Source organism: Aulostomus chinensis, chromosome 9, assembly GCF_037954235.1.
Source record: "Aulostomus chinensis isolate RoL2024-O1b breed Wild chromosome 9, RoL_Achi_v1.0, whole genome shotgun sequence".
NCBI classification, from domain to species: Eukaryota; Metazoa; Chordata; class Actinopteri; order Syngnathiformes; family Aulostomidae; genus Aulostomus; species Aulostomus chinensis.
In genome coordinates this window covers 18,020,526-18,041,318 of record NC_141328.1, presented here as the reverse complement: position 1 = coordinate 18,041,318, position 20,793 = coordinate 18,020,526, and the positions used below count along the sequence as shown (strand labels likewise).

At 42.7% G+C, this 20,793-nt stretch overlaps 1 protein-coding gene and 1 long non-coding RNA gene across 2 annotated transcripts; one reads left to right on the top strand and one right to left on the bottom strand.

The window, feature by feature from the left end:
• Positions 1 to 1,304: 1,304 nt before the first annotated feature.
• LOC147256147 (uncharacterized) lies at positions 1,305 to 3,711 on the top strand. Its single transcript, XR_015117739.1, has 3 exons — positions 1,305 to 2,408; positions 2,586 to 2,695; positions 2,801 to 3,711. It is a non-coding gene; the product is annotated as an uncharacterized LOC147256147 (long non-coding RNA).
• A 12,535-nt stretch (positions 3,712 to 16,246) lies between these two features.
• On the bottom strand, positions 16,247 to 19,969 carry pim1 (Pim-1 proto-oncogene, serine/threonine kinase). Its single transcript, XM_086214051.1, has 6 exons — positions 19,518 to 19,969; positions 19,199 to 19,305; positions 19,042 to 19,092; positions 18,535 to 18,901; positions 17,906 to 18,082; positions 16,247 to 17,824 (listed from the first exon to the last, which is right to left on the bottom strand). The coding sequence occupies exons 1-6, from the start codon at positions 19,597 to 19,599 to the stop codon at positions 17,610 to 17,612; spliced, it is 999 nt and encodes a 332-aa protein (XP_086070177.1). The 5' UTR covers positions 19,600 to 19,969; the 3' UTR covers positions 16,247 to 17,609.
• Positions 19,970 to 20,793: the final 824 nt, after the last annotated feature.

The window sequence follows — 20,793 nt, the reverse complement described above, 5'->3', positions numbered from 1 at the left end:
TGTATGTGTTAGTGTGTTTTCTTTAACCACACAGATGGAATCAGTTCGCAGCAGTCTTCACTTGGCACTGACCGTGATTCCGAGTCTGTTTGTTTCTCTGACACAGAGCCAGAGCACGCTGACCTTTTCCCTTAAAGGAGGTGGTGGCGGCAGCCTGCACAATGTGTAAGGCAGTGACTCAGCGAATTGGAATGCGGCACTCCCCTGACATCTCTTGGAAGCCCCGTGCATGTTTTCTTAGACAGATGGAGAGTCTGATGGGGGAGTTCTTTGAGGGATGACCCTCTAACTGTTGTTGCCAAGCCACAATTCGCATCTTAAGTACAATAGCCGTGAATGAAAGATGGAATAAGGTGCGTTTTAGCCGGAGCTAGCAGGCTACTTACTTTCTGAACCAGCTCCACCCAGATTCTCCAATGCAGATGAGAACCAGGTCAACCTGGTCACAAACCTGTTTGTTTAGCCCTTCAACTTATTGCTAGGTCTTTTGCCTCAAGGCTCATCTGAAATACCAATGGCACTTTTGCTGATGCACATCAATAGAGCTCAGCAAGAGAGCACAAAGTGACAGGTGCAGTGGTTCGCACTCTTGCCTCACAGCTAGAAGGTTCTGGGTTCAGGCTCGAACATGGGATCTTTCTGTGTGAGTCTCCATGTTCTCCCTGTTCCTGTGTGGGTTCTCTCTGGTACTCCAGCTTCCTCCCACAGTCCAAAGACATCAAGAGGGGACGAGGCTGATTGATACTCTAAATTGACCGTAGGTGTGACTGTGAGTGTGAATGGTTGTCTGTCTCTATGTGTTGGCCCTGTGATGGACTGGTGACCTGTCCAGGGTGAACCCCGCCCCTCACCTGAAGGCAGCTGGGATAGGCTCCAGCCCCCCCACGACCCTTAACAGGATAAGCAGTAGAAAATGGATGGATGTTAAGGCCAAACTTACTGTGCTGCAAAAAAAGAAACTCTTTTGGGAGTCTACAAAAAACCACTGTTGAGAAAATTAGCAGTAAAAAGGTGTGTACAGGTGTGTATTTTAGCAACTGACCTTTGAAAGAACCATGACCTTTAATGTTTGTAGGCATTAAAGCGACACCATTTTCACACGAGTGAAGGTTTTTCTGCCTAAATCCTGCTTAACCAGTTCAGTTCCAAAATAAACACTTGAGTGACAAACCTCAAATTAAAAAACGAAGCAAACGTTCATGGCAAATTTGAAGGAATTCCCTTAAATTTTTTTACCCTCCACAAAATCGGTGTCATTTATAGGAGGTGACAGTGACATTCATAATTCAAAAAAATTATTGAAATTAACAAGTTTATTCACATTCTCTAGTTCAGATGGGCTGCATGTATAGAATGCTTGTTCGCTAAAATTTGTTCTTACGCACACTCTGTTTTCGGGCGTCAGTTTAGCCTCATTCTAGATTTAAACTCAAGCTTTTGTTTTGTCTCTCCAGGAGTGTCCAAGCTGCTCCTGAGCTTCCTCTGCCTTAAGGCTGTCCTCTTCTTAGTGTTCACCACACGGATGTTGCGGACACAGATCCGCTGCATCTTTAGTGACGTGACAGTAAGTAGACGCAGATGATTGAGTGGATCAAGTTGGAGGAGCCCACATGGGAGCGTCGCCTCAGATGGGACGGCTTCAGGGGGGTGTTTGGAGGTCCGCCGTCTCTGCAGTGGTTAAACCCACCTGCAGGATTGCGTCTCCGGCATTGGATGTTGCTGATCCATGGTCACAGCAGCAGGTCAGAAGTACCCCTCTGAGAGTGGCGTGGATCCCTTATCTGGCCTCATTGGACGGGGGTCAGATGCCCAGTGTCCTGGTCCCTGGGGCAGTCAACTATGTGTGAACCACAGAGGGACAAGCTGCTCTGGTGGGAACCCAGCAACATTCCCACTCACATGACGGCCCTCTCCTCTCTCGTTGTGGACTGTAGCAACTCATTCAGGGAATAATGATGTTTCTTCCTATCTTCAAAGAATGTGTCCTCAAGTCCCATCATTTTATCATTCAAAGTACCTTTTCCTACATTTTGTCGCTTTATTCTGGATAATACTAAGTGTTGTGAGTTCCCCTCTGACGTAACATGCTGATGATGTGAATCAGGCTCCTGCTGTGTGTTTTGTCCCGCTGGCCGTCGTAGTTTTTTACGTGCAGGGTCATAAACAAAGGTGAGGCTTCTGGTGGTGGCTATGGACTGGGCTACCAAGGTCTGCTGGTGTGGCATGTGTTGCCGCTGACCCAGCTTCATGACCACCAACAGATTTTGATTTTTTTTCCCCCTCTTCATAGGACACAAAAACACGCAGCAGCACCACCCAGGTGATGTGGAGAACCTACAGTAGAAGCCTAGATGCGTCATCCAGACGTGCCCAAAGTGCTCCAGTGTCAAGCCTGTGAGGACCTGCAGGTCAGTCTTGCTGCTGACCTGATGTAGATGTCTGTCTTGATCTCTGTCTACACTCTGGGCCTCAGTGCTGTGCACATCCTCTCTGGTGCTGAGAGATGTTAGCATCCAATGCTTGTGACATTTAACATCTCTGTTATTTGCTTAATATAAACTCAAGCTTTTGTTTTGTCTCTCCAGGAGTGTCCAAGCTGCTCCTGAGCTTCCTCTGGCTGCAGGCCGTCCTCTTCTTAGTGTTCACCACACTGATGTTTTGCACAAAGATCCGCTGCATCTTTAGTGATGAGAGGGTAAGTGTTCACAGCAACTCTCCATGTCTGCTCCTTTTTAGTGTATAGGACAAGGATGAGGAATGAGGAAGTTTACACTTACAGATCATTTTAAATGTATTGCAGATGATCAAGGCAATCAAGAAGGAGGAGCCCTCATGGGAGCGTTGCCTCAGATGGGACGGCATCAGGGGAGTGTTTAGAGGTCCGCCATCTTTGCAGTGGTTAAACCCACTTGCAGGATTGTGTCTCCAGCACTGGATGTTTCTGATCCATGGTTGCCACAGCAGGCCAGAGTTACCCATCTGAAAGCATACCGATATCAGCCAACTTTACTGTGTAACGTTATAGGTAATTCTTTAGCCTGCTGTTTAACTTGTAACTGACAATTGTTTTATGGTCTACGCGGAAGATGTCAGGAGCAAGACATGAGAAACAACCATCTTGCTTCATGTCTGTAACACAAAATTGAAGTCAACTGAGGAAGTCTTCATTAGTTTGAAGGCTCATGGCATGTGGCGTGATTCTAAAGTCATGAAACCATGTTGTAAAAACAATGTAAGCAGCGAGCATAGCGCTTCTCCTCTAAAACTTCTACAGACTCCAAATGAATAAATTATGCACTTGTTTAATCTTCAAAAACATCGGTGTAACTGGCAGCTGTTAACACTAAGAACTTCTCATAAAGAAATGTGTAGTGACGCCCTAACCTGCTGTTTCCCTGGCAAATTCAGGGTGACGACAAGACTATTTACCGTCTAGCCGAAATATAATACATCCGAGGATATTGGAGTTGTTGGTGGGTGTGTTTTTGGACTTTTAAGAAGCTAAGCTAGCTGTTTCCAGTCTTATGCTATGGTAAAATAAGCTAATTTGCCTCAGACTCCAACTTCATAGTTAAAGTGATACTTCACCCCCCCAAAAATTGTCATTCTAGTACTCATTAATGAGTGTCCTAACTTCTCTAAGTTCTTTTTTTCCCCTGCATCACGTTTTTGTGGCCTCAGAACGGGGAAAGAGCAAGTCACGTACCGTAAATTCTGGACTATGAGCCGCGACTTTTTTTCGACGCTCCATGCCCCGCGGCTTATACTCCGGTGCGTCTTATACAAGGATTTTACCTTCACCCTGGGGTGTGGCGGGCAGCGGCAGCGGGCAGTAATTCCCTATTGTTCCTGATGGTAGCTCCAAGTATCGCACTTAGGGAAATTCCTGGCCAAATGTTATGGTAATTTCTCTAAGTACCGTCCAGTCCATGCCGCGGTGCAGTGTAAAAAGAGCATCACACGATATTTTCAGTCATTTGTACTCACCCTCAAGATGGAGAGCAGAAGAAGGAATGCTTATGATGCAGCTTTCAAGTTAAAGGCAATCAATCTGGCGGTTAAAGATGGAAATAGAGCTGCAGCACGTAAGTTTGGCATAAACGAATCCATGGTGAGACGCTGGAGGCGGCAACATGACGAACTGACCCAATGCAAAAAGACGACAAAAGCTTTCAGAGGTCATAATAGCAGATGGCCCGGACTTGAAAATGCTCTGGAAGACTGGGTCAACACGCAGAGAACGGGCGGCCGAGGTGTTTCCACCGTGCACCGCGGCTTATTTACCGGTGCAGCTTATACGTGTACAAAGTTGATTTTTTCCCTAAAATAAGCATCTGCGGCTTACATAACAGTGCGCTCTATCGTCCGGAATTTACGGTATATTTAGCTTAAAGTTAATGGTGAATTATACTAACAACTGCAACAAAACAACAGCAAATCTGCCCAAAAAAGTCAGTTTGAAAACTCTCAAGCACATTTCTGGCTCAGTAATCCACAAATAATTTGATTTGAGTTTAAAAACTCAGCAGCATCTGGTCGCACTCAAAATGTATCGGTTTTGTTGCTTCCAGTTCAAAGTGTTTATGGATTATTGATTTTATAGCTGAAAAGAAAGGACATGGATTATACTGGACAATGAGTTTGAGAGTTTGCAAACAGATTTTAGCATTAGCTCTGTGCTAACTTGCTGGTTCCTTCTGCATTCTGAAATAAACAAAGATGCAGGGGGGAAGGAGGGAAGGGGGGGGACAATATCTTTGAGCTCAGGACACCTATTTGTGATTACTTGAGAGGCAAAATGCACTTCTTTGGGCGAGTTATATCCATCCTATCCTTATATACATTGATTTTACTGTGTGAATCTATCTGCGTTGGACTGGCGACCCATCCAGGGTGAACCCCGCCTCTCACTCAGTGTCAGCTGAGATAGGGTCCAGCCCCCCCCCCCCGACCCTTAACGGATAAGCAGTATAGAAAATGAATGGATGGAATACAATCTATTTAAATCTCTGAAAACAAGCGAAGATGTGTATTTCTGTCTCCTTCAGGGTGACAGTGTGCAATAATGGGACATTTATTGTGACACGAAGAGACAAACATGGTACAGGTCATGGTCATGAATGCAGAGCAGAACCCTTTTTTGCGATTAAGTCCAAATCCATTCTTCCGGGCTTCCTCTACAGCCTCCCCTTCCCATAACCTTTCAGATTCAAGAGTCCGCCGCCTCCCCATCCCGGAGCCTATCAGCTGCTCAGGGAATTAGCCAAAGAGAGAGTCATGGGTCGCCCCAGCTGGCTCACACAAGTTACTCCCACTACCTTGGAAACCCCGAAAGGCATCCTGGAGACAAACAGAGCCACCACAGTCAGTTCCTGGACTCCCACAGACCCCAGCCAGGCCTGGGAAAAATACCCATTGAAACTAGACAAATAAAAGAGAAGTTCAAGAGTTTTCTGGTGAGAATATCCGAACAGCCTAGCTTTCCTTCCCTGGACTGTACTCTGTTGTTTAGGTCATTGTTGGAACGATTACCGGAGCAATAAATCATACTTTAATCCAACTAAATCTCTTATATGATGAGCTCCTGGTCAATATGTTTTCATGAGCAAATATCAATGCTTATTTTCTATCCTGTTACAAAAATATGAATGAAATCGAAAGAAAAACAAAAACAAAACAGGAACATGTCTTGTGAATAAAAGTCAGACTTGGCAACTCTCGTTATTATACAAAAATAGCTTCCACTAGCAAAAAGGACGAGATTTTTTCACCAATACATAGAAAAGAGCATAAAGGAGCTTTTTCTTGTCAAATTTTGTTGTCCTGGTTGTTGTGCCGACTCGTGACACCACCAGCTGTTTTATTCCCCCGACCATGAGGAGTTTCACCAGAGGACATAGCGTGCGGGACGATCATGCTATTTCACCCCCAATATTTCAACTAGACTGATACCTCGGCACCTAAAAGTAGCACTTCCTTGAAGATCTTCTCAAAATTTGTGGTTCTCTCATTTTGAAATATGACCGCAAAGTAAGTCGGCAGCAATACACCGCCAAAATCTGTGAGAATATTCTCAAATATAACAGTCGCACAGCAAGAGGATTCCAGTTATGAGCCTGGCTCCAGCACAGGATCTTTCTGTGTGGAGTCTCCATGTTCTCCCTGTTCCTGTGTGGGTTCTCTCTGGTACTCCAGCTTCCTCCCACAGTCCAAAGACATCAAGAGGGGACGAGGCTGATTGATAGGTGAGGAAATTGGCACTGTTATGGCAGCAGAAATGGAGAAGTAGCAGCAGAAAAAGTATTATAATTAACTACAATAAAACTATAATAAACACCAATCAACTACAATAAATACATAAATATGATTTACATGAATGAAGATTCTTTCAGGTTTTAGTTGAAGTTATGTGATTTATTGTTGTTGTTTATTTACAACTGCACATTGCACGGCCATACCGTTATCTTGTTGCTGTCACGGTACCACTGCTGGGCACCTGCAGAACTTTACACCCGAAGGAAACTGTGAAAGCAGAGTTAAGAGTTTGGAGAACAACTTCACCAATGCCCAAGGAGAATAAAATGGTCATAAAGTCTCAAGCAACATTTGTGGTGTTTATGAAGAAGCGACTGATAGGGCTGTAATCTCCCAGTCGACTGGTCGATTTATTAGTCAATACGGTCTGGCTCGACCAAAATTCTGATTGGTTGATTTTTTTGCCACATTAATTTCATCAGGAGGAAAGTACTGAAAGCACCCGTTTCACAAATAACGATCTATCTTTGAACACCCCCTTGTTTTTGCTATTTTGGACTAGCCCGACCCGCTAGAGACCGACAGACTGAAGAATACGAGGCCAATATCTGGTGGTTTGATGAAGGTATATTTAATTTTGACGGTTTCATTTAAAGCCAGTCCTCGTCCACCATGTCAAAGACATCTGCTGTGTGGCAGCATTTCATGAAAATAGATGATGGAAAAAAAGTCGAATGCAAAGTTTGCAAACAACAGTTTTCATGTCACAGCTCCACGACGGCATATCACCTAGAAACAGTAAGCTAACCACCTGAGGTTACCCCGTCAGTTTTGAGTATATGAACATATCAGAATTGATATTTCAATGTTTTAGTCTACTAATTGTTTTGTTTTGATAGTAAAAAATCTTACAATGGACTTACCCTTTTGTGTTTAAGAGTAAAGTTTTAAGTTAAGTCTGTTTGTGTCTCAGCCACGATGCCGAGCTCCTCTGTTCAGTCTCGCTCTGTGCGCAGGACAAATGATAGTGTCGGTCAATTATGATAACGTGACAAATACAACTGTCTAAATATTCCTCAGCAGGTTTTGTGCTGATAGTTGACACAGTATATTTTTCATATATAAAATTAGTCAATTTTTAGTCGAAATTTGAGGGCTTCAGTCGACCAAGAAATTCTTTGGTTGATTACAGCCCTAGCGACTGACACGTTTTAAGTTGTAGCCTCATCAGGGTCATCATAAAAGCTGCAAGCCGAAACTCGTCAGTCTAATAAAATTCTTCAATAAACTACAAGCGTTGCTGGAGGCTTTTTGAACTTTTTGCCTGATGACAACTGTCAATTAAGATTTGTGGAGAGGCCCAATTAACTCGTTTTGTGGTTTGAAGAAAAAGAATATGTTGTTCATGCTGCTGCTGCCAACGGTAACTCTGAAGCTTGGGAAAGGTCTCATAGCGACGGCCGTACAATAATTCTGAACGGGGCTGAGACTCAGCCGGATGTGAGACGGCTGGTCGGGAGCAGCTGACTGGGCTGTGATCGGTTCTCGTTCCTCCTGTGCACTTCGCTGCAAATGACGCCCGTTAAAGCGGAATTATGGCTGACTTCCTGCGGCTAATGAGCAGGCCAGAAACAGGCTCAAATCATACGGTGTATACAAAGTCAAAACTGGCTAAACCATGTACATTTTAAAATCTATTCTTTAAAGATAAGTGGGACATAGCTTCCAGATTTTGTTTTTTTGGGGTGGGGGGTGCACATCAAGGCGTAAAATAATGTATTTAAAATATACTAACAACTCATGCCTTTAGTTTGATTCTTTCTCCAGGAGACTCATTGCAGTAAAGGATCTTCTTATTTTATTGCCTAGTGAATCCAGGCTGACTGTTTTCTTGTAAATGCAAAACTAGCAGCTGTGTCCTCTTTGAAGTTTTTTTTTTTCTCTCCTTCCAGATATATTGAAGTAGTCAGTGTGGAATGAGAACAAAATCCTGTGAGAATTGCATTTCTGCAAGTGATTTCGTTGTTTTTCAAATATTCCTTTGGATCAATTTTGGTTTTAACAACGGAATTTGCAAAATCTCATGACCGCTAGAAATGTGGCGAATAAAAAAAGAGCGCGCTTAACGTCACAAAGTCAGTTGAGATTATATTGAAACAATATGGCAGTAACTGTTTTTGAAGCCAAGCCTTCTCATTCCTTCATGGTAGCCCTCCTCATTGCTTCCGTGTTCAGGCATGTTAGTTGCAGAGGTGTGACCCTGCTGGGGATGGCGAAGCTGTTGAGAGAGCGCTGAGGAGAGGCAGAGAGCTGTCCGCCCTCCTTGTCTCCCACTCTCATTATTAAGCCTGACTCATTCACAAAAATGTATGAAGAAAGTCAACAACATAACTACGTTCATGTGACTACAAGTCGACGGAGAGAATGACTCCCAGCTGTCCTCTGGAGCAGATAAACTGTAGAGAAGTTTATACATTCTTTCTTAATGAGGCAATAAATGATGCACCGCTTCAGTTGGTGAACGAATGCTGAGCTGCTGTTTGCTTTAATCAGCTTCGTCTGCTGTTTTCTATTTGCAACAAATCTACAGAAAATAGAATTATCATCATTAGCGCTAGGAGAATACTGCTGAGAATCATTGTCTGTGAAATGGATTAAATACTAACGAAATTAAATATCAGCCATAGTCACATCTAAACAAAACTGATGGAGCGGTCGAGACGGTTTGATCAGATGCAGGTTGTCTCTTGGCTCCTCCCCCTCCCATAAAAGACACACCTCTGTCATGACTCATCCCGCCACACCGAACCCTGAGAACAATTTCTACCTAAAAAGTTACTCAACCGTTTGTAAATCACCAACAACAACCTTAAACCAGAGACTTCATGATGCTTTCATGTGCATCTCGTAAAACAGAAATCTTTTGAAAGTATATAGATGGTACTATATACTGTATATATACACAGTACAGTGTATATGTATATATATATATATATATATATATATATATATGTATATATATGTATGTATGTATATATATGTATGTATGCATATGTATGTATGTATGTGTGTGTGTGTATATATATATATATATATATATATATATATATATATATATATATATATATATATATATATAATATTGCTCATTTGCTTGTAGCAGATGAACAACTGACATGCTGAGAGAGACACTTTATCGGCCTGTCTGGCATTCCAATTAAATATATTAGACTGGCTGAAAGACAACTTCCTGAAACTGTTTATCATAAACAGACAAGGAGGGTTTTTTTTTTTTTTTAATCAAATCACGGGTAACATGTTCTGGTACTCGCACGTGTGTATTTTAAAGGATAATTCCTTTATTTCCTTTAATGTTTTGGGACAAAGTATTTGCTCAAGATCATACTTTTTGCAAAAAGGCTGCAAATAGCATGAGCCACTGCTCTCATCAAAGTCTGTCCACTAAGAGGCTGTTTTTGCTACTAAAAGTCTCATAGTATTCTCATCAGTGTCTGACATCATCACTGAAAGGCTCCTGCAGAAACGGACGTGTGTCACATGTAACTAAAGTCTCAATGATGGGAAGTTCCCCGTGTGTCCCTCTGGACTCAGATGTCTCATCTAGTTTATTTTGGGAACATGGAAAAAAAAATATCTCCAGCACAGTGATGTTGATCAGAGAGGGGATTTAACTGTAAACTAAACTGTATTTAAATAAAATATATGAAATCTGACTTAAGCATTTAATATTTATAATTTTCAGAAAATTGGTTGGAGTTACTCATGGCATTTTTCACCATGCGTCTGAAAGAAATCAAGTTTTGTGCAGTAAAGTATGACACACAAATTAGCAAAGAATTGCTAATTGTAGCAAAATAGCTCAACATTTAATGGTCCCTATCAAACAAAAATCCTTTTAAATAAGCATTCGCAGTTACTGGGCGTCTACTTGGGGTTCGGGACACAGACAGGTTTGGAAACCAGTGCAGTTCAACTGTTGCTTAATCTAGAAACTAACCTAAGTTTATTGCTGTCTCCAGCCTCAACTCAGACTCTCACGCTCAGCAGTGAAGACATAGGTGAATTTCCCAAAAAGTCCAAATAATAAACTCTGTCTCTCTCTGTCTCTCTTCATCTGTCTCAATCAGCTGGTGCTTTCCCACTAGAGGAAGTTTTCCATTGTTCTAAAAACAGGTTGAGGAAGTACCTCTTGTCTTTTTTTGTCCACCTACTCACTGCAGTAATGAAGAGAGGTCACAGTTCTTAGAGCTACGTTTTGAGGAACCATGTTTCAAACAGCATTAAAACATTGCTGTGCACATGGCTAAAAGCGTTAGCCTCTGAAAATGGAAAAAACATGGACAGTGGAATCAGATGCTGTTCATTTTGTTGTTTGAGATTTGATCTTGTTACTGGATCAGTCACTGTAGAAAGAAAAAACTCTATTTATGGATCATAGTTCTTGAAGAACCTCACCAGTCGAGTCGTTCTCGCTCGTAACGTTAGCATAAATTGTTAGCTGCATTTTTTGCTAACACGGTACCTCTGGAACACCTTGAAGGACTTTCTTCACATTTGCCACAAACACCCACTGGGAGTCAAGAATGAACTGAATTTTTTTTTTTTTTAGCGGGTCAAAGGTGAAAGGTCAAGATTCTTGTGACAGGCGTATTTGGTTGTTGCATAGTTTTGCTTGATCCACTGTTGCTCTGGTTGTACTGGTTCATCATTTTGACAAAAGCTTCTTCTGTCATCAGCTCAGCTTTACTGGTTCCTCACTCTCACTATATGTAAAGCAATAAATACAAATTTTTGAGAGACAGAGGCTGTATCAGCAACTGGTGGCCATGACTACACTACATCCCTGTGCGTGATTCATTCCACCGTGAAGAGATGGAAACAGTGATCCAGATCTGTGGAAAGTATCGAATCTGGAAACAAAATATTCCAAATAAAACAAATGTTCCCCCACAGTCTGGATCAGCTGACAGATGATCGTCTGGAAGACTGTTATTCTATGGGGGAGGACGAGGAGGAAGATGATCCCGACCTTTACTAGAGAAGCGTATCATCAGTTCTGCTGGAAGAAATGACACAGACACTGGCTGGCTACCACCCATTACTCACTTAATGTCTATGTGAGAGTGTGTCTGCCTCAAAGAGGGCAAAGTGACCTCATGACAACGGAGGAGATGAAGGCAGTGAGGGCATGTTACCGCTTCGATGAAAAGAAGTTCACCAGTAAACAGAAACACAACACCGTCTGTCCTCAAGGCTCGGTCATTTATCATCCAGTGAAAGTAGTTTACCAATTGACATTATGGGAAATGTATGATCCAGCATTTTTTTGAGCTTGCAGCTTGGCCCTGTTTTAGAGACTTGGAAAAACATGCCAACCATTTAGGAAATATTGTCCTTAAACCCAAGAGCCAGACAAGAAGATAGATGTGAAGGGAGCAGAGACCCACATAGAGCGGCTCACTGCTAGTTAGCTTAGCACCTTGAGATTTATTCCCTCAGCTCCCAAAACCTGTTGTTCATTTTCTTTGTGTATTCTGGTTCACATAAATCAGGATCAGCTAGTGTTTCCAGAAAAATATATTTGATAACTTTTGACACAGGTTTGTAACAATTCCCATTCAACACCATTCATTGTGCTAAGCTAACTAACAGTCATCCTGTGGCTGCCTGTGGGTCGCAGCTCCCTAATGCAGCAAAGAGAAGAAGGGGTATCTATCTTCTTGTTTGGCTCTGTGGTGAATGGAAAAAAGTATATTTCCTGAAAAAGTTAAGATGTATGGTATCAGATGGAAATCTTATATTGGGTAATTCACTTTTGGCGTTTCTGAGATATAGAGTTAACAGAAATGGGACAAAAACCAAAACAACAATGCTTCTAGCCAACAAGAACAAACTCAAAATGAGGAATGAGACGCCGTCAAAACAGAAATGTTTTGATTTAAAAGCTTTCAAGCAACTTTTGATTTGTAACACTGCACTTTTGAGGATTCACAGTAATACCCAAACCCTGATGGCTGCAGTTGTTATAGTTTATTTACTCAAGTTACTCGCTGAATTCATGCTGCTTTGAACATCTGCTACATTTCATTGTGGAAATATTTTACAGATTATTTTTGACTATCAAATAGACAAATATTTTGCACAAATTAATACTGCACAGATACATTTCTCACCCCCGGACACAACCCTTTACCTTAGTTCCTGAGACTAAATCCATGCAAAATCTATTAACTGCCCTCCAAATAGGACAAGATGTGATTCAAGACTTCAAAACAGTAGTGCAGTAGTGCAGACGAAAGCCATTGTTTTAAACGTCTGTTTCATTTACCTGTGGAGAATTAGGTGCTGAATTTCCATTTTCTAAAGTTTGTTTGTTTTTGCGACTGTACCTATAATCTGTTTATGTGTTTCGCATCTATAAATATAGTTTGGTATGTAGGCTAATAGATTTTGCATGCACTCGATCTCGGGAGACAAGGGTTCATCTTTATCACGTGTTTCGAGGGTGAAATATGTGCAGCGATGAATGGGAACAAAAAACATGCAACAAGTGGGAGATTAAAACATCTTTTAAGACCTCAAATGTGTTTTAAAGCTACAGTTCAGTAGAAGATGAGTATTTAGCGCTACGGAGACCTGGAGAGGCCAGGGAGAGGGAGAAAAAAGACAGAGGCTACAAGGATATAACTTGTTCCCTCAATTTAGTTATTTTGAGGCTACAACATTTAACTTGTTTCCTCAATTAAATGGAAATCAAGACTGGTCCCTTTAAGTTAGTTTAATTTAGTTATTTTGAGGCTAAGCTATATAACATGTTCCCACATTTTCCCCCTAAATTTAGTCATTTTGAGGCCACAAGATATAACTTGTCCCTCAAATGAGTTATTTTGAGGTCATGATATATAACTTGTTTATTCAATTAAGCTAACTTGTCCCTTAAATTTTGACTAATTTTGTTTTTGTTTTTAAGATCTCAAGACATAACTTGTTCCCTCAATTTACTAATTGGTCACAAGATACTGTATAACTAGTTCTCTCAGTTTGGTTATTTTGAGGCCACAAGATATAACCTGTTCCTTCAAATTAGTCCTGTTAAGGCCACGTCATATACCCTGTTCCTTAATTTGACTTTAATTTAGTTATTTTCAGGTTACAGGACATAACATGTGCCTTCATTTGCTCTGACAAATTAGTTATCATGACACCATAACATAGAACCTGTTCTTAGAGCTGTTATTTTGAGGCAATGAGATATAACTTGTTCCTTAAATTTAGCTTCATTTTCTTATTTGAGGCCACACGATATAATTTATTCCTTCAATTTGTTTAATTTGAAGCAACAACATATACCTTGTTCCTTAAATTAGGCTTAATTTCATTATTTTTGGGCCTAAAATATAACGTTTCTTCTCTATTTAGTTGTTTTATGCCTCTTTACAGGTTATATCTTGTGGCCTCAAAAAAACTACATTGAGGGGACAAATTATATGCTGTGGCCTACGAGAAGTAAAATTTAGAGCGCAAATTATATCTTCTGCTCTGCCAAGTAGCCTGATTGAGGGAACAAGTTGTATTTTGCGACCTGGACACCAGGACTTTTTAGTCTTAAGGTTTAAATTAAATCCTCTCAGGCGTAGTGCTGCTAATCTGAAGAAGCTTGAACCGGAAGACATTTTTTTTCTGTAATAATGATTTTGATTTATGATCGCATATGAGCTAGCCAACTTGCACATAGCTTAGCATCGGTCAATGTAACACTTTTAAGGCTTATTACCAGTAGATTTCCCACCCATCTATTAGCACTTGTGTTTGAGTGTGAATGTGTGAGAAATGAGAGACCACAAAGAGAACAAACAGAGAGATGGTGAGATAAAGGTGTGTGTGTGTGTGTGTGCGGGGGGGGGGGGTTCTGAGAATGAGAGGGAGAGAGAAAGAGAGGTGTCTGACAGCATTACCCAACAGTCAGAACAGAAGGGGGGGGAGGTGATTATGCAACAGTCTCTGTTTCTGAAGAGGGTGCAGCACTACATGACTTACGGGAACAAGACAAACATGAGCCAATCAGATGGTTTGCTGACACCCTCTCTGGCCGATACCCCCCCCCCCCCCCCCACCACCACCACCACCACCCTGAGGATGAGAACAAGAACATATTGCAGCTCTGCAATAAAATCACACTCAATGACACATTGATTGACTAACACACACACACACACACACACACACACACACACACACACACACACACACACACACTCTCTAGGATCTAATGCATCTTTTCTGAAGCCCAAACAGTGTCTACAATGTCATGTCCCATGTCTGTGTTGACTAAGTGTTAGTCAAATGAAGTCGGTGTCCAGGGTTCACATATGACTCATTCTTTCTCTACAGACCGTTTGGATGATTAGTTCAATTTACATGCAAAGGAAAAACTTGTGTGCAGATAACCCTACAGTTACAGTGATATTTAAAAGCTTCATTATTTCATACGCTAGCGACCTGTAACACATTTCGAAAAAGCCTGCGCTGCAATTTTTTTCTTTTTATAATGTCGTTCACCGTGACAGCAGTGGTGCCGCAGTTTGACTTGGTTCTCAGAATCAGAGGGGAAATGAAAGTCTGATTCGTGGAAGCAACCTGTGGTCTTTGGGGAAAATTGTGTGACTATTTGAAGAGGAAAGTCTGAATCAGATCAAAGCCCCACTGACGGACAGAAATGTAGATTTCCGATTCATGCTGTTAAGGGCTTGTTTCCCCACTTCTTTTTTTGTAGATGCTTTGCTTTGATGATGTCTTTCTGTTATTATCCGATATACAAAAAGACTTTGAGTCGATGCATTTGTAACTTCAAAGGTGGCTGAAGCATGAAGCTTTACAGCAGATATGTGCAATGAACTGAGGGTTACATGCGTGACGGTTTGCTCGTGGGCATAAAAATGCCCCTAAATTAGGACTAATATCTGCATGTGGGGCATGTCTCAATTTGAAAATGCTACGTGCTTTATTTATTCAGGGGGAACTCTCTGAGAGGGCAGGAGTGCCCAGGAGTGCACATATGGAAGCTGCCAAGTACAGTGAGCGGCTCCACTGGAGTAATCAGGGTGAAGGACTTCCCCAAGGGCACTGCAGCGGTAGAGGATTGAACCAGCAACCCTCTACTCTCAAGTTTGCTTCTTGAACCTTGAAGCCGGCGCTACGCAAATCTAGAAATGCTTTTATGAAAATCTGAATTTTGTCAGTCTTCATAATATTGGAATTTGAGTGTGCATGTGGCTCCTTCACTGGAGCCTCTTATTTCTAGATGAGAACTAAATAGCTTCATTGTGTCTCAGCGCTTGTTTTGCATTGCAGAATTCCTCTGGATGGACTGAGTCATATTACACTTTCCTTTTGATGTTGAGGGAGCTGCAAAGTGACTCAGATAATGAATGCTAACAAACAACATCCTTCATGTGGCCTTTAGACTTGAAGGGGTAGTTTCTTTAACAAAGCTGAAACTGTGATATGAATCATTTGAGTTCTTAGAATGAGTGTGTGTGTGTGTGTGTTCCTCTAATGCTGCATGCTTCTCACATCCAAGAAAGTGTTTGCAGGCCTGATTTGGAGGTCAAATGCATCTCCTTGCATAAATATTAGTAGAGGTTAGCTTAAAGAACGTCGTATCTGGAGTTCCTTCATACACATCAACCCCCACCCCCCCTTTTCTCCTGCCATCTGTTTTCTCTCGTCTCTTCATCCGTTGCCACATCTGCCGCTTCTCGAAGGTGTCAAACAGGGGTACACAAGGAAATTGCACACCAAAAACACAGTGGAATATGTATGTTGGTTATTTAAAAGTTCAATATTCAATACTGCAATGTTTTCTGCGCATCGGTATATTTAAATATACAGTATACTTGTTTATATAGTAAGTTCCTAGCGGTGTGAGGTGTGTGTGTGTGTGCGCCGGTAATGCAAAAAAACTCAGGCATTATAGTTAAAAAAATATTTATTGAAGTTGTATAAAAATAGCTTCTAACATAATTTCCATTTCTAATTTGAATGGATGAAAAACAACAATTCAATCTGCATTGCAGAAAATTACAAGATGCAATCACAAACATTCTCTTTCTCTCTCACACACACACACACACACAGCAGACAATAGAGTAACTAAACCAGTTACTATCAGTAGACGTTCAGTGTTCTGATACATTAAGATGGAAGTGCTTTTTTTTTTTTTAGAGGGACTATTTACATCTTATTTACATTACATACACAAACATACAAACAAGTGTCTGCTTTTTCAAACAATTTCAAGCCATAAATATGGTCAAAAAACATCTTTTTTATTTTTTTTTTAAATAATCTGTGGGCCCTTCAGTGACTGTGGAATGAATACAGCCGAAATTCTCTTGTAGGTAAATAAATAAATAAAGCCTGTGACGAAAAAAATAAGCTCGTTGACTGTCACAGCAACAATAATAAATATAATATAAATAATAAATATTTACAATTCATATCCCCACTGATTTTTAAGACCTTTGTGAGGCACTGTTTTTAGATTGAAATCAAAGAGCAGAGGATGTTGTATTTCGGTGTGTGTGTGTGTGTGTGAAGGGGGTTGCATTGTGGTGCAAGCGGAAGTGTTTACAGTAACACACCAGAAGAGGAGGAGGCTGCTGTAGCAGAGAGGCGGACGTTGAAGTAAAGAGGTAAGTCCTGTGTTTTGTTATGGTTTGTTTGCACAGGTTGCCGTCACGGCTATGAGGTTGTCTGGTTGCTAATGACATTGGAGGAGTAAGAGGAAGTGATAGTAGTGGTTGTAATGGCATAGGCTTTACTGATCTAGGCCCATGAGTGGATAGCAAGAAACAATATAACCCTGGTATAGAGTAAGGAACTAAAAGACCGCCGAGAGAAAATTAAGCTTTTCTATAAATTCAAGTATTTCCAGGGTCCCTCCCAACAATCTCACACAAGGCACTTTTTTGGGGGGAAACTCCTCATCTGCATGTCTGCTGTTCAGACAATCACAGGGGGAGGGAGGGAGGAGAGTACAGCGTAGCCAGAGGTTACATAACTCAGACTGTCCGCCTGTAGCTACACGACCAGCACATGTACTGTACTCGATGGTGGCTGTGTGTATACAGAACACGCCCTCCTGCAGACTGACAAACACACCCTCGTCCAGCCGAGATGTTCTGACATCAGGGTTATGAGGGGTGGTCTGGCCGGGTGATGCTTTTCTCTTGCTCTGCAAGTAGCCCGATTGCATACAGACTGCGGGCCGGCCACCCGTCTGCTCTGTCCCTTTATGACTCGTATCTGTAAAGTCCAGTTCAATGTCCTCATCATCGAGCCACAGCCACGGGAGCGGGTGTGAAGGCTGAGGTCTCGTGTGCGATGCTGTGCAGTCTGATCTCTGTGGCCGTCTTGTCCGTTTGCACTGTGGATGGGATGAGGGAAGAGGATGTGCCCTGCATCCAGGAGTGGTTGATGATGTCTTCGAAAGAAGGGCGATCAGCCGGGCGTAGAGACAGACACCATTTAATCAGCTGCTGACACTCTGGTGGAGGAGGGGGAAGATTAGTAACTGGTTATGTAACAAACATGTGATTAGAGGCTGCGCATCACAGTATGAATCTACCTGTGGAGATTCTCCTCCGAAAGAGGACCTGCGCTCTTAGGATCTCCTCGTCATGTTCAAACGGGATGTCCCCACACACCATGTCATACAGCAGGACCCCCAGAGACCACACAGTGGCAGAGCGCCCGTGATAGCGGTGGTACTTTATCCACTCTGGAGGGCTGTACACTCTTGTGCCTGAAATGAAAAAATAAAATTTTAAGATATGCAACATTTTCTTCCAAAGTCTTTCCTAATACAATGTTAGTATTAGTCCAAAAAAAAGCCTCTCGCATGGTTAAATGATTAACTAAGTGCAGCTTTATCAGCACCATCTGTTTCTGGGGTTGTTATCTGGGCTCAGGTGCCATGAGAGAGAGAGCGAGAGAGAGGAGTGTGTGTGGGTGGGGGAGCAGACATGTGACTTTGTTTACAAACTTTGAGTTGTAAAAATACCACTTCCGTCCAACGGGGGGCGCCAAAACGCAAGCCGTACATGGTTTGTATGTACTGTATATACATGTATGGCAGGCTGCTGCGGGGGTGTCTATGTGTTAGGAACTAAGGGGGGTTGATATTAAATAATCAACTGGCCCACTCAAGTGTTAATGACCTAATCAAACAACAACAACACAGTCATGATGACTCACCATCAAAGTCTGTGTAAATGGTGTCCTTCAGGAGGGCTCCGGAACCGAAGTCGATAAGCTTCATCTCTCCGGTGCGGAGGTCAATGAGGATGTTCTCGTCCTTGATATCCCGATGCACCACACCGCAGTTATGGCAGTGGCGTACGGCCTCCAGCACCTGCCGGAAAAAACTCCGGGCCAGCTCCTCCGGTAAGGCACCTTTCTCCGTGATGAAGTCAAACAGATCCTTCACGTTCTCGGGTCTTTCCATGACAATGATGAAGCTGTCCGGTCGCTCGAACCACTCCAGCATCTTGATGACGCCGCGGAAGCCGGTCCCGACCTTCTTAAGAAGCACGATCTCCATAGGAACCCTCGTGGCGTTGGGCTAAGGACAGCGACACAGTCAATATTTACTACGCGAAAATGTGAAAGAAATAGTTCCTCGTACAAAACAATGTATTACGTTGAAATGTGAAAACATAATAAATAAATAAACAATATCATGTAAATAGAGCAGCTTCTTACCAGTTCTCCCCATTCGGAGACCCTGTCCTTGGCTACATGTTTGACAGCAACCTAGCAAAGCAAAGAGAAGACAGCGTCAAACCTCCGCATTGAAAAAAAAAAGTCTGGTTGTTAAAATGAAAAGCAGTTCGGTAAGACAACAGAGAAGTCTACTAACCGGTGCTCCGTCGGATATCCTCGTACCGGAGTAGACGGTACCGAAGCCGCCGCTGCCTAACACGGCGCCGACCTGATAGAGCTTCTCGAAGGGCTCCCTCTCCTTCACTGCAAAACATAAACACAGCCGGTTAATACCAGTGGAGAGGTAACGTTATCCCGCTGGAGTCAGCGATACACATATAGAGGTACTATCTATAAATCCAAACAGTAATATTAGTCGATAAGTTAAAGGAGCTGCTGTCCTTGAGCGGAGGGGCGAAGGCTGCCGGCCATGACCGCAGCCTCCACGACAACACGGACCAGAAAGGGCGTCTAACCTTGATGAACCTGGAGCTGGATTTTTGCCGGCATGTCTACGGTGGAGATGTGGGCCAGAGAATTGAGCGTGGATCGCAGCATTCCTGTCGGGATATCCGCCTCAGTTTACCGACGAGTGTATCTTGGTCGTTGTTTGAAGCGTTTTTATTCCAACAGTAGGGCTCCCCAGTCTCTCGCACACGGTCTTAGCTCCACGTTGCAGGAACAAAACCGCGATAGGAATCCTCTCATCCAAATAGAAGATTCGTGGAAAAAGAAAAATGCCGCTTTTGAACCAGGAATATACGGCCAAAAACGGTGTCCGGTATCGACAGGATGAAAGACCTCACGTTCAAAACTAACGCGAAACCACGGCGTTGTTTTGTAAACAGTTGAGTAAAATTCACAAGGCAGTCGGGTAACTGAGAACTAGGTCCAGCGTCTCCCTCAGACACCGGCTTCGGAAGGAACAGTTGCTTTTAAACGTCGTCCTTCCCTCTCCCCGCCCCCTTCCGCTCTCTGCACCAATAGGAAGGCAGATAGCGTTACAAACTCACGTCAATCACAGGATGAAAATCAAGTGAACCCCGTAACCCACCAGACCAGACACAGACGTGGCGGGAATCAAAACGCGCCAAAAAGAGGGAGGAGACTTTAAATAATAGTTATGAACTCACTTTGGAGGGAAATGCACATTCAATGCCAAGTGTCCTCCGCCTCCTCCCTTCGCGGGAAACAGACACAGGGAATACTAGAGAGGAATAGAGCACAGGGAGTCATGTGTAAATACTAAACTGCCGGTCTAGGATTGAGAGTTCGGCTCTCACAATTTCAGCCAGATACACAAAAACAACGAAAGCTCACACTAACGTTTACATGCGTTGCCTCTGCCTTGCTGCACTTCAGGCGACCACATGGCACAATCAAGACATTTTCCATCGGGAGACAACACAACTTAAAGAGCAGTTCATCAATTGCATTCCAGCTATTCTAACCCCCTGTCGTTTACCTGATTATATCCACATTAAACACAGAGGTTTACTGGCTAAGTGAAGTCCAGGACTGAGCTCGGTCTTTATTTGAGTTGCCTGACAATGCCTCTCAACTGGCTGCGCATCAAAGCGCCAGGGAGAATAGGCGCATTCCTCTCATTCTTTCAAATTGGGTGGCCGCGTTTGCAGCCCTTCACAGGATGTGGGAAACTAGAGATAAAAAGCTTTCCATTTACCCCCCCCCCCACACACACACACATCCACCCCCTATTCCTCCTCCTCCTCCTCCTCTCCCCTCGTCCTC